This window comes from Chaetura pelagica, unplaced genomic scaffold, assembly GCF_000747805.2.
Source record: "Chaetura pelagica isolate M959 unplaced genomic scaffold, ChaPel_1.0 scaffold79, whole genome shotgun sequence".
Classification (NCBI taxonomy): domain Eukaryota; kingdom Metazoa; phylum Chordata; class Aves; order Apodiformes; family Apodidae; genus Chaetura; species Chaetura pelagica.
Window position 1 is genome coordinate 589,613 of NW_009969339.1, and position 11,189 is coordinate 600,801.

The 11,189-nt window shown below is 42.8% G+C and overlaps 1 protein-coding gene across 3 annotated transcripts in view; it reads left to right on the top strand.

The window, feature by feature from the left end:
- Positions 1–4,156, top strand: part of IFT27 (intraflagellar transport 27) — a 9,650-nt gene extending 5,494 nt beyond the window's left edge. For 2 of the 3 annotated variants that reach the window (XM_010005759.1, XM_010005760.1), the window contains exons 3-7: positions 810–869; positions 1,539–1,598; positions 2,561–2,678; positions 3,577–3,686; positions 3,896–4,156. In XM_010005759.1, the coding sequence (XP_010004061.1) occupies positions 810–869; positions 1,539–1,598; positions 2,561–2,678; positions 3,577–3,686; positions 3,896–3,994 (447 nt within the window). In that variant the 3' untranslated portion in view covers positions 3,995–4,156. Of the gene's footprint in view, positions 1–809; positions 870–1,499; positions 1,599–2,560; positions 2,679–3,576; positions 3,687–3,895 lie in introns of all 3 variants that reach the window. The other variant, XM_010005758.1, reaches the window with a different exon arrangement.
- The last annotated feature ends 7,033 nt before the right edge of the window (positions 4,157–11,189 follow it).

The window sequence follows — 11,189 nt, forward strand, 5'->3', positions numbered from 1 at the left end:
CTGAACCAATGTTTTCATGAGCTTTTGAGGTGTTAGAGAGCTTCCCCCTTTAGGGATTGCTCTATGAAAAAGCGTTGCTGAAGGAGAAAGCTTTTAATTTCAACTATTAAATGTGTGTGTGGACAGTGCACTTATCACTATGCAAACATGAAGATGTGCTGCATAGCCCCAAGATAATTATAATCTACAGAAACGGTTCCCAGATGAAGAGGATACAGTTTGCAGTCTTTCAGTGTGAGAATCAATGGTGATGACTAATCAGAAGCAGGATAAAAATAAAAGTAAATATAAGTAAAGTAAAAAAAGAGAAATATGAGTGTGGAGGAAAAAAAACACAACCACCCTAAAATATGTTTATTCATTGAAATGAAGATGGAAAGCAAAAGTTAAGCATAGAAATAGCACAAACAAGCTACAAAGCAGAATGAGATAAAAGGTAGAAGAAGCACAAATAACCTCAGTCCCATATGTTAGCTGATCACATGGTTGGTGCAAAACATTCTAAGGCTTTAGAGCAGCAGTGTAGTAGTGAACGTAGCCCTGCAGATTTCAGCTAATACCCTTTGCTATATACAATCAAATCTCTGGATGCTTCTTCTCTGTCTTTTTCCCCCATCAGAGCAAATCTGCATGGCTTTGACATGTAGGTGGGAGTATGTGACTGGAGCTGTGAGGAGTTCCCAGCAGTCTGTGTTTGATGGGATTGCAGTGATTCACAAGAATTGCCTCAGTCCAATGCATAGTTAGTATGCAGTTGGACAGGCTCGTAAAACTCTTCTGATCCTTGTTTTCCTGATTCTTCTTGACAGACAACAGGCATAGAACTGTTGGTGAAGTCTGTATCCGTTCCAGGGACAAGTGATAGTGTGGTGAGTTTTTCTGTGACATAAATTGGGTCAGAAAGAGGCATCCGGAGCTCAAACCTCACTTCGTTCTCGTTCTGGAGGAACATCACTCTGCATGTTCATAAGGCTATTAAGTTGCATTAGAGAAATGAGGCTGATCATGTACAACTGCTGATACTGCAAGGTTAGCTTCATCTCAAAAATATAAGTTTTACTTCCTTGTATCAAACATGACATCTTAAATCAAAGCTGTAGCCAGCTTTGTTAGGATTCTGTTTCGTCCTTTTGGGCGCTCAGGTTTAGTTCATGTTTCTTAAAACTACAGAAGCTGGAACTTACGTGTTATTTTCCCCTAACTCCCAATGCTCCCACTGGTGGAATATGAACCATGTGTATAATTGTGTATAAATAGTGCAGGTTACTGTCCCACTCCACATATTCTGTTTCCAGTAGGGATGGAAACTGTACTTGGGGCCTTTGGCCCTTTTGATGGTTATACATGAAAAATAGCTATTTCTTTTCTCAACCTGTCTGAACTGCAGTATTCTCAGTGCAGGGAGCTTATCCCTTAGGGATACCACATTGCTGTACTGTACAAAATGCAGGAGTTATAAGTTCCAGTGTTTACTTTCAAAATCTTTCTCTATACTGCAGTTTTCCTGGCAAGAGCCTTCTTTCTGCTTCCGCTTTCAGGAATTCTTCATTTTTGACTCTGCAGGAAAAGATCTATTTTCTGAAATGCTGGAGAAACTGGTAAGTCTTATGTAACAGTCCTCTTCTTCCAAAGAAGTGCTTTTGCTTTGAAGATCTGAACTCCCCAGTCTGGCAGATGTAGCAAACTTTGTCTTTAGTGTAAATGGGAGCAATTACCTCAGTTGCCAATGCATCCTGTTCTACCTCTCTAAAACTTGTAAAAGTACCAGAAGAAATACTTTCCAGAGGAAGGAAGGCTGATAGTCACTCAGTTTTCTTACAAAAGAAATAGGGATGTTTATCTGAGGATCCCTGTGTGCTGTTGGTTACAGTTATTTTTATTTCTTAGAAAAATGTCTATTTTGCTGCTACTCCGGCAGTGGGTTGAGCTTTTTTTGTGTTACAGTGATGTGTTTGATCCAACAAGAAGGACTCATTCTTGTCCTTGAGCATAATACTGCCCTTGATTTATTCCTTCACTCACTCGTTTCCTTACCTGTACATTTCTCTGTTCTATTATCACATTTTGAGGGGTAGGATCAATTAACTGATGTGAGGTCTCATAAGATGGCTAAGTCAACCTAATGGTTCAGTGCTCTACAAGGGGCGGTTCCACTTTTGCTTTTGCACTAGGTCTGATTTGCAAGTGACCCCTCCAGAAGCTGGCTCATCTTCTCAAACTGGCAGTAAACCTTTCTACTTTTTTCTCTAGGATTAATTTTGTGCTGATTCAGCACGAAGAATCAGCTTCTCTAGGGATCAGATGAGTGCCAGAGCTGATACCCGTAAAGGAGCAGGACCATGCAGACAGGAATGGGGAAAGAGAGCAAAACCACTTTTCCCAGTGCCATCTATCTGTTTAGTCAGCTCAACTGAAATGTGAGGCTTCAGCCAGGGCATAGGGTTCCTGTGTGTTAGGCTTTTTATTTTTGTCTTAGCATCTGTGTTTGCCATGTTTACAGGCTGGAAGTTGACCACATCAGTTTCGTTAGAGCTGACAATGTTCCTTTCTTGCTCTGCAGTGGGAGCAACCCAGCGTCCTGTGCCTCGTGTATGATGTCACTAATGAGCAATCTTTCAACAACTGTGCCAAGTGGTTGGAGAAGCTGAGGGCTCAAGCAGCTGGAGTGCACATCCCAGGTAAGAAACGGGCAAGATTCTTGTTACCTGCTCCCCTCTTGGATGATGGCAATTGTGCCTGATGAGAAGTGACATTGAGCATTTATTTTAAGCAGACACAATCATGGCTTCCTCCAACTCATTTGCTTTTATGACAAAGCAGATAAGGCATGAATATGTTTCCTTTGTGAAACTTTGTGGTAGTTGTAGACTGCTTTCTATGCCTCCCACTTTTTTCAGCTACTTCTACAAGTGTTCCAGCATTTATTGCTAGCAAGTCCATGGGACAGCAATGTCCCCTTATAGCCAAGAAGACAAATGGTATCCTAGGGTGCAGGAGGAGTGTGTCCAGCAGATCGAGGGATGTTCTGCTCCCCCTCTACTCAGCCCTGGTGAGACCTCATTTGGAATATTGCATCCACTTCTGGGCTCCATGGATGATTAAGTGACTGGAACACTTGCCTTACAAGGAAAGAGAGAGCTGGTGCTTTTCAGTCTAGAGAGGAGAAGACTGAGGGAGGATCTAATTCATGTTTATAAATACATGAGGGCTGGGCATCAAGAAGGGAGGAACAACCTCTTTTCACTTGTGCCCAGTGATAGGACAAGGGGCAATGGATTAAAACTCGAGCACAGGAAGTTCCACCTCAACATGAGGAAGAACTTCTTTACTGTGAGTGTTACAAAGCACTGGAAGAGGCTCCTCAGAGAGGTTGTGGAGTCTCTTTCTCTGGAGACTTTCAAGATCTTTCTGGATGGCATTTCTGAGTGATCTGCCCTAGTTTTGGTCCTGCTCTGGCAGAGGGGTTTGACTCGATGATCTTTGGAGGTCCTTTCCGACTCCTGACATTCTGTGATTCAGTGAAGTCAGCATTTCTGGGTTGCTTTTGCTTTGTTCCTTTTTTTTTTTTCCCTGTAGGTGTCTTAGTGGGGAATAAAACAGACCTGGTTGGTCGTCGAGTTGTGGAGCAGAAGCAAGCACAAGAGTGGGCTGAGAAACAGGGCCTGGAATACTGTGAGGTGTCAGTGGTGAGTATCTGCTCCTTTCACCATTTGTGGAAATGGGTGTTTGAGAAGTTATCTTCACTTTCAGGTAAAGGAAGATAATTGGGTGCTCTCCTCCACTTGTTTGCCATCTAACTCACCCTCAGATTGAATGTCTTTTGTGAGCCAGTTAGAGCAGAAATAGCCAAATGCTTATTCCATCTATTATTCACAACTTTCTTATTTCTTTACAGAAGGAGATAAAAAATTTTGAGGCCCCTTTCCACATCCTGGCAAAGTCATTCCACCAACTGTACAAAGAGAAAGTGGAAACTTTTCGCTCACTAGCTTGATGGCCATGGCAGGGATGACTTACTTATCCTCTAAGCTGCTTCTAGTGCCCAGAATCCTGCAGGATGGAATACAGAGAGAAGAAAAAAAGATGAGCTGTTTGCTTCTTCATGGTCATCTTCTGGTAATTCAAAATAAACTAGAAATAAGTAAGTGGAAAGACACTCTTCTGAAGTTGCTACCTCAGCATTCCTTTCATGTCCTCTAACTTGGTTCTCTGCTCACTGAAATTCTGCTAGGTTGGAGGAAGCGGGGAGTAAAAGGGGAGGGCAGAATGGAAATTGCCAGCTCTCTGCTTTGATATTGTCTTGTGTCTTGTCTGAACAGACTTCCTGCTGCTACAAGGAAGGATTTAGAGGTTTGGAGAAGCAGAGGGGAAGCTGACAGGATGTTTTTTAACTTAAGCAACCCAGTCTTGATACATACGCTGCAGGGCAGGCCTGACTTGGCCCTGCCACTTAAAAAACATTTTCAGTAGGAGGCCTATGCCCTAAAATCATCACATGGAGAGTGAAATGTGTGGGGACTGAGCTGTATTTAGGTGTGTTTCTAGGAGTGCCCAGAGTTTGAGGCCTGTTCATAGAATCTTAGGGGCTGGAAGGGACCTCGAGAGATCATCTAGTCCAACCCCCCTGCAGCAGGGTCACCTAGAGTACATCACACAGGAACTCATCCAGGTGGGTTTTGAATGTCTCCAGTGAAGGAGACTCCACAACCTCCCTGGGCAGCCTGTTCCAGTGCTCTGTCACTCTTACAGTAAAAAATTTTTTTCGGATATTCACCTTGAACCTCCTATGCTCCAATTTACACCCATTACCCCTTGTCCTATCACTGGTCATCACTGAGAAAAGCCTAACTCCGCCCCCCTGACACTCACCCCTTACGTATTTGTAAACATTGATGAGGTCACCCCTCAGTCTCCTTTTCTCCAAGCTAAAGAGACCCAGCTCCCTCAGCCTTTCCTCATAAGGGAGATGTTCCACTCCCTTCATCATCTTCGTAGCTCTGCGCTGGACTCTTTCAAGCAGTTCCCTGTCCTTCTTGAACTGAGGGGCCATTTTAAGAGCGATACCTTTATCTGTTGTAGGACTGACAGGCTGATGACTAATGACGTGTTTCTGACTTTTATAATCTGGTTCGTTTCTTCATTGTGGCTCACTTTCACTGCCTGGTAGGAACTGTCTTGCATCTGTACTGCTGTCACTTGGTGACGCAGTGCCCTCTGCCGGTCCCAGGTCACAAGATTTCTCAAGAAGCTATCTCTTGCAGCAAGCAGGACTTCCTACAAATTGCCTTATCTGCGAAATGGGGTCAGATAGCAAGAATACCTCTTTTATTCTAAAGACGAATACAAAATTTAAAATAAATTATCTTTTCTTCTTCATGTCTCTGTCACCTTATGTGATTTTGTGTCATTTTTCTTTTTGTCAGCTGAACTTGGCAGTACCATTAGGTTCAGTTCTCAATCGCTCTCTAGAATCAGAGTCCTCTTTGTTGTTAAACTTTCCTTGCTTGTCCTTGAATTTCGAATCAAAGGCCATGATTCTGATGTCGCTAGTAGAAACAGGAGCAATGAAAGACAACCTGGCTAAGTTATTCTGACTCAGCCATGTCTGGCTGGAAGTTCTGTATCAGAAGGGGTAAAATCCTAGACAGAACTGCTTTTTTGTGTGTGTGTGGAGTACTAGTGTTGCATGTATAAGGGTCAATTTGCTAATGCAGTATGTGAAAGCATCCGTGTAGGGTACTGTTTTGTAACTAAGCCTAACACTGAGGGGTTCAAAACTATAACCTTTCTGTTCTCCCAGATTATGTTAGCTTCCCTTGGGCAAGGGAAGCTGAATTTTGTAGAGAGTAAGCACTGAATGGTTTTTCAGGCAGGCTTTTCAGGAATCAGTGTTTCAAGACTTTTATATGTGCATTTTATAACCGTTTTTATGCCCAATGCTAGGAAAAGTACATTGGATTGAACATAAGAAATATGGCTGCAGATGTTGTAACTGAGTTTATGAAGCACTTCAAGAATCTGGAGAAGCAGCTGGTCTCATTTCACTGGCAACAGTGTGTTGATGCTGGGAATTAGCTAGGGAGCATGAATACCAGCTAAAGAGAGTAAATAGGAGCTCAACCACAAGAAAAGAAAACACATAGGTTCTTTTGCTAGAAGCCACCTCAAAAATTGCAGAACCAGCTGGAAAAGCTTCTTCCAAAGAAGGATGGACTCCTCTATGGGCTTACGGTAATGAGAAGGCTCACTCTTTTTTTTAAATTGGATTTGCATTACTGGCATTTTCCTCTTACATGGGTTGTCTTGTTAATTCGAGGGGGGGTGTCTGTTGATTTACATGGGCTGAGTAGAGTCTTGCCTGCAGGAGCTAGTACCTCTGACTGTTAAGAATAAAAGTTATTTTGGATGCTGTACTGATCCAGTTAAAGAACTAAAGAAGGTTTGTTTTGATTTGGTAGCTCATTTTCCTCTGGTTCTATTGATGATGTGATTACAACACAAGACAGATATTTTTTTATATTGAAAATAGCATGCCAGGTGTGTATGCCACCTGTGACATGGTATATAGGGGGGATGATTACCTTGGGAATAGGTGATAAAGTGAATCCTGTGCAATCTTTAACCAGGGAGTTCAATCTCTGCACCAGAAGGACCTCCCATAACTTCAAATGAACAGTCTAAATGCACCAGTAAGATGAAGATTGGTGAATGCTGTTTTATTAAATGAATGCAAAAACTGGAGGATCTCATTAAGGGAATGCTTGCAGTGGTGATTTGTGATTTATAGGGAAGCTGCTTTTGAGAGGTTAGTGAAGAAAAATGCATCTCATGCAGGGAAGATATATTGCCTGGGAGAGGATATGTATGATCTAATTAGCTAGCAGTAGGAATTCACCCACTGCCCCTTTCCATCTTCCCACGGGCCATAAGTAGAATTAAAAAAGGTTGTGTCTAAAGCATGTCGCCCAACTTGCTTCTTACAGGACTATTTCAAACACTAGTGTAGACATGATTTAATGTCCTTCAGAATTGTGTGTTTGACAAAAAACATCTCAGTCCTTCCAAATGCATTTTAAAAGCATAGTGTATTGTCCTTCCTGGGTAGTGTGCTATATAATACCAGCATGATGATGCTTGTTTCTATTTTTCTAGCTGATTTGTGACCTTGATTGTAGAGGCTAGTACTGAAGAATGAGTAGACAACATGGGATCCAGATATGGGAAGGACATGGAAAATAGTTTTGCATCTGTGTGAAGGACTTGAGGGTAATGGGTAGGTGAGCTGGACAAGCAGGCTGAGTAAGGGTCTGAAGCCATTATTAAGTTACTCATACCATGTTCACTAGCTGTTGCATGAGGATGCATGTTTGCTGCTTATAGCCTTGGCATCACTCTGAATTACAGGCAGAGTGGAGAACAGTGGGAGGAAGGTAGAAAGCCTGTCTGCTGGCCAGGAAGCTTCTTGTCTTCTTACAGCTCCCCGACTTCGTCCAGCTGTGCAGTGCTGTAGGTGCTCAGCATGGGTGTTTACAACCCAGAAGAGACCTAGCTCATCCAGAACAGAAATTTCAGAGGAAGGGGGAGGAAACAAACAGGCTTTTAACCATTTCAAAAAGATGCACAGTCTTTTTTCCTGCTTGCTTATTTGATGAGGCAAAAAACCATTCTCTTCTCCTTGGAGTCTGCTGCACAGAATCTCTGTTATACTTGTGCCCTGCTTTACTTAGCTTGATGCATCACCAGCTGATTTTTTCTATCCTTCTAATTTCTATATTATCAATTCCCGGGACTGCAAGACATTTCTTAGAGAGATTAATAGATGAAAGAAAACAAAAGTGGAATTTTTAGTCAAATTATCTTGAAAGAAAGAGCTTCAAGAAGCTGACTGACATTCTGAAATGTTACTGGAAATTCATGTGTGTAAAGTTGTCATATTAAAGATGCTTTAATGGTTTTGTTTTGTCGTGCCAGACATATTCTACTGTGGAGTGAAATGCAGGATGTAAAATCCCAGAAAGATCAGGTTTTATTGTGGGAGTTAATAGGAGTTTCAAAGCTGATCATACTATTGTAAGATCTGTTCAGTCTTAACAATGGAGTGGTCACTGCTGTTCATAATAAAGCATTAAATATACTGAAATGGGGCTGTCAGAACAGTTTCTTCTAGAGATTTATTCATTTTAGAGACTTAAAACTTAAGAAAGGACATCTTTCAGAAAACTGATCTGATAAGTGGCACCATTTGGACTGGGGTTATTTCTGATATAACTTCAGTGACTTGAAGGGCTGGATTTAGTCTCCTATGCCAATTGACTCCCCTGGGTAAGCTTCATTTCTTTACCAGCTATACATCTTGGACCGATCTGACCTGATAGCAAAAGACACATGATGTTGTTGAAAATGAAATACTGCCTTGGGGCAGAAGGATAAACTGCGTGGCCTCCTGAGGTCCTCCCAGCAATACTTTCTATACTTCTATTAGATTAAGTGGGGAAAGAAATAGCGTAGAAAGCACAAAACAGGCTAAGTCATAAACTAGCAATTAAACTGGGAGCTGGGCTGGGCTACAGCAGAAAACGTACAATCTATCCCAATTAAGAGCTGTATCTCAAGAGAAACCAGGAGCCTGACGCAGGTGCTGACAGCAGGGAAAACACTGCCTTTCTGTTCTGTAGGCAGCAACTGCTTTCTACTGATGCTTACACAGATCCATGGGAGTCCACAGCCCACTGAAGGCTGTGCTCTGCTTTTAATAATTGCTGTGTCTATGATGTTCAGGTGACAACTACTCACAGTTGTTGTCTTATCTGACTGTATAAAGCCAGCAGTGTGATGGCAGAAAATCTGCCAGTAACAGGAAGATATTCCTATTCTTGACACTATCCATGACAGAATCCCTTTCTTCCCATCATTCTCAGTCCTTCTTTTCCTATCTCATATACACTTCTTGATGGAAAATACCACTTCTGCTTGTTCTTAGCAAGTAGTTCTTCCGTCTTGCAGATGGTTGTCCATAGAAGCTGGGGCTAAGGGATTCCTAGGACCTTTTACAGCAGAGGTGGAGTCTGAGCAGGAGATCTTCAAGGGCCATGTTGGCCTCTGCAACATCTCTCTTTGCCTAAGGGCACATCATCTTTCTGCTTCTTGTGTCCTATTTCCTCCTCCTGCTGTCATCTTGCCTTGCGAACAATGTCTTCTGTGCCAGTTGCTCTTGGCTCTGTTGACCCGGAACAACAATGCTTGAGGGAGGGAGAAGGAGGAGAGCTACTCAGTCTCTAGTCTTTTCAGGGATCTAGGTGTCGTGACTCCGTGTTGAAGTCATCTGAGAGTATGGGATGTTGCTCAGTCTAGAGTGTATTTTCCTGGCAGGAGACCCTCAGCTGAGTCCTGGCAGTGTAATCTTGGCTGTTCAGAACTCACCACAGTGTAACTTTCACAGACACTGCTGGTTCTCATTCTGACTTGAAGGTTTCATGGTGGGGGGGCTTTTTCTCCTTGGGGGTCTTTCTCACATTCTTCCGTCAGAGCTTCACATATTTCCTCCCCTAGAGCTGCTTACCAAGAGAAGCCTGAAATTGCTCTCCTTCCTGGCCTCTGAGATCACATCCAAATCCGGCAATGTTTAAAAGGGAAATGTGACAGACCCTACATGTCAAGCTGGGGTCAGGGATGGGGTCAGTTTGATGAGTTTCCCTCCAGCCAGATATGCTTCAATTGGAGAAATGTGGAGCCTCTAATCTTTCTGCACAAGTACTGGAAAAATACATGATATAGAGAGTTCAAGTTAGGGACTGTGACCAGAAAGGTATAAAGGCAGAACTGATAAACTGCTGTGTCCCAAACAGGGGAAATGCAGGAGCAGTAGGAGAATAGGAATAACATGGGAAAGAGAGGGGTTTTTATCCCCTCCTGAAGAGCCCAAAGTATTTGCTGAGACAGAGTGGGAGGCTAGGAGTTAGGGATGGGAAGACCGAAGGCTTTTCCTGGCTCATAGAATGATGTATGGAAATACAGTGGGAGGAAAAGAAAATTTTGCATGAGCCATTGAGGGAAAATGAGGATACAGGGTAGAGCTTTGGATAGCACTGCAGGTGGGAAGGCAGGTGGGAAGAATAAGTAACTGAAGAGAGATTTTCAGAGCTAAGACCTCAGGGCCAAGGTCAGTTTGGGGAATTCAGAGCCATGATTAGTAAGGTCAATGGTAGCCATCAGTTTAGGCTCAGGATGTAGGGTCTGCCTTAGAACAAGGCAGGATGAGTTAAAGAGTGGGGTTTTTATCCCCTCCTGAAGAGCCCAAAGTATTTGCTGAGACAGAGTGGGAGGCTAGGAGTTAGGGATGGGAAGACCGAAGGCTTTTCCTGGCTCATAGAATGATGTATGGAAATACAGTGGGAGGAAAAGAAAATTTTGCATGAGCCATTGAGGGAAAATGAGGATACAGGGTAGAGCTTTGGATAGCACTGCAGGTGGGAAGGCAGGTGGGAAGAATAAGTAACTGAAGAGAGATTTTCAGAGCTAAGACCTCAGGGCCAAGGTCAGTTTGGGGAATTCAGAGCCATGATTAGTAAGGTCAATGGTAGCCATCAGTTTAGGCTCAGGATGTAGGGTCTGCCTTAGAACAAGGCAGGATGAGTTAAAGTCTGCATGACAGGGTTGATGCTGGGATTTGATGGGGCAATAGTGAGAATCCAGAGTGATAAGCCTAGAAGTAGAGTGGGAAGGTAAGAACAGTAAATTGTGATGCTGTGAGGAGCAGTGGCTGGAGACAGTATATCCAAATGAGACCAGAAAAAAATAGAGTATGCAAGCTAAGGACACTATCAAACTAAAAGTGTGGAAGAGTGTGAAGAAATGTTGGGAATTCAGATTGAGTCAGTTCTTCCAGGGGGATTTCCAAGTGAAGGGAAATAGAAGCCTACAATTGTTACCTACCTGTCTTTGTATCATTTAAAACATCAATTATTTCCAGCACTCTCTTGATTTTTCTTTTGCCAGAAAGTGAGGTGATCTATTTGCTTCAACCTTTTTTTTTTCTTTTCTTTTTTTTTGGGGGGGGAGGGGAGCAGGGGTACACAACACATAAGTTTCTACCTTATTGTGCTGCAGCATTAAATATGAGAAAAAACTTCTTTACTATGAGGGTGACAGAGCCCTGGAACAGGCTGCCCAGGGGTTTTGTGGAGTCCCCT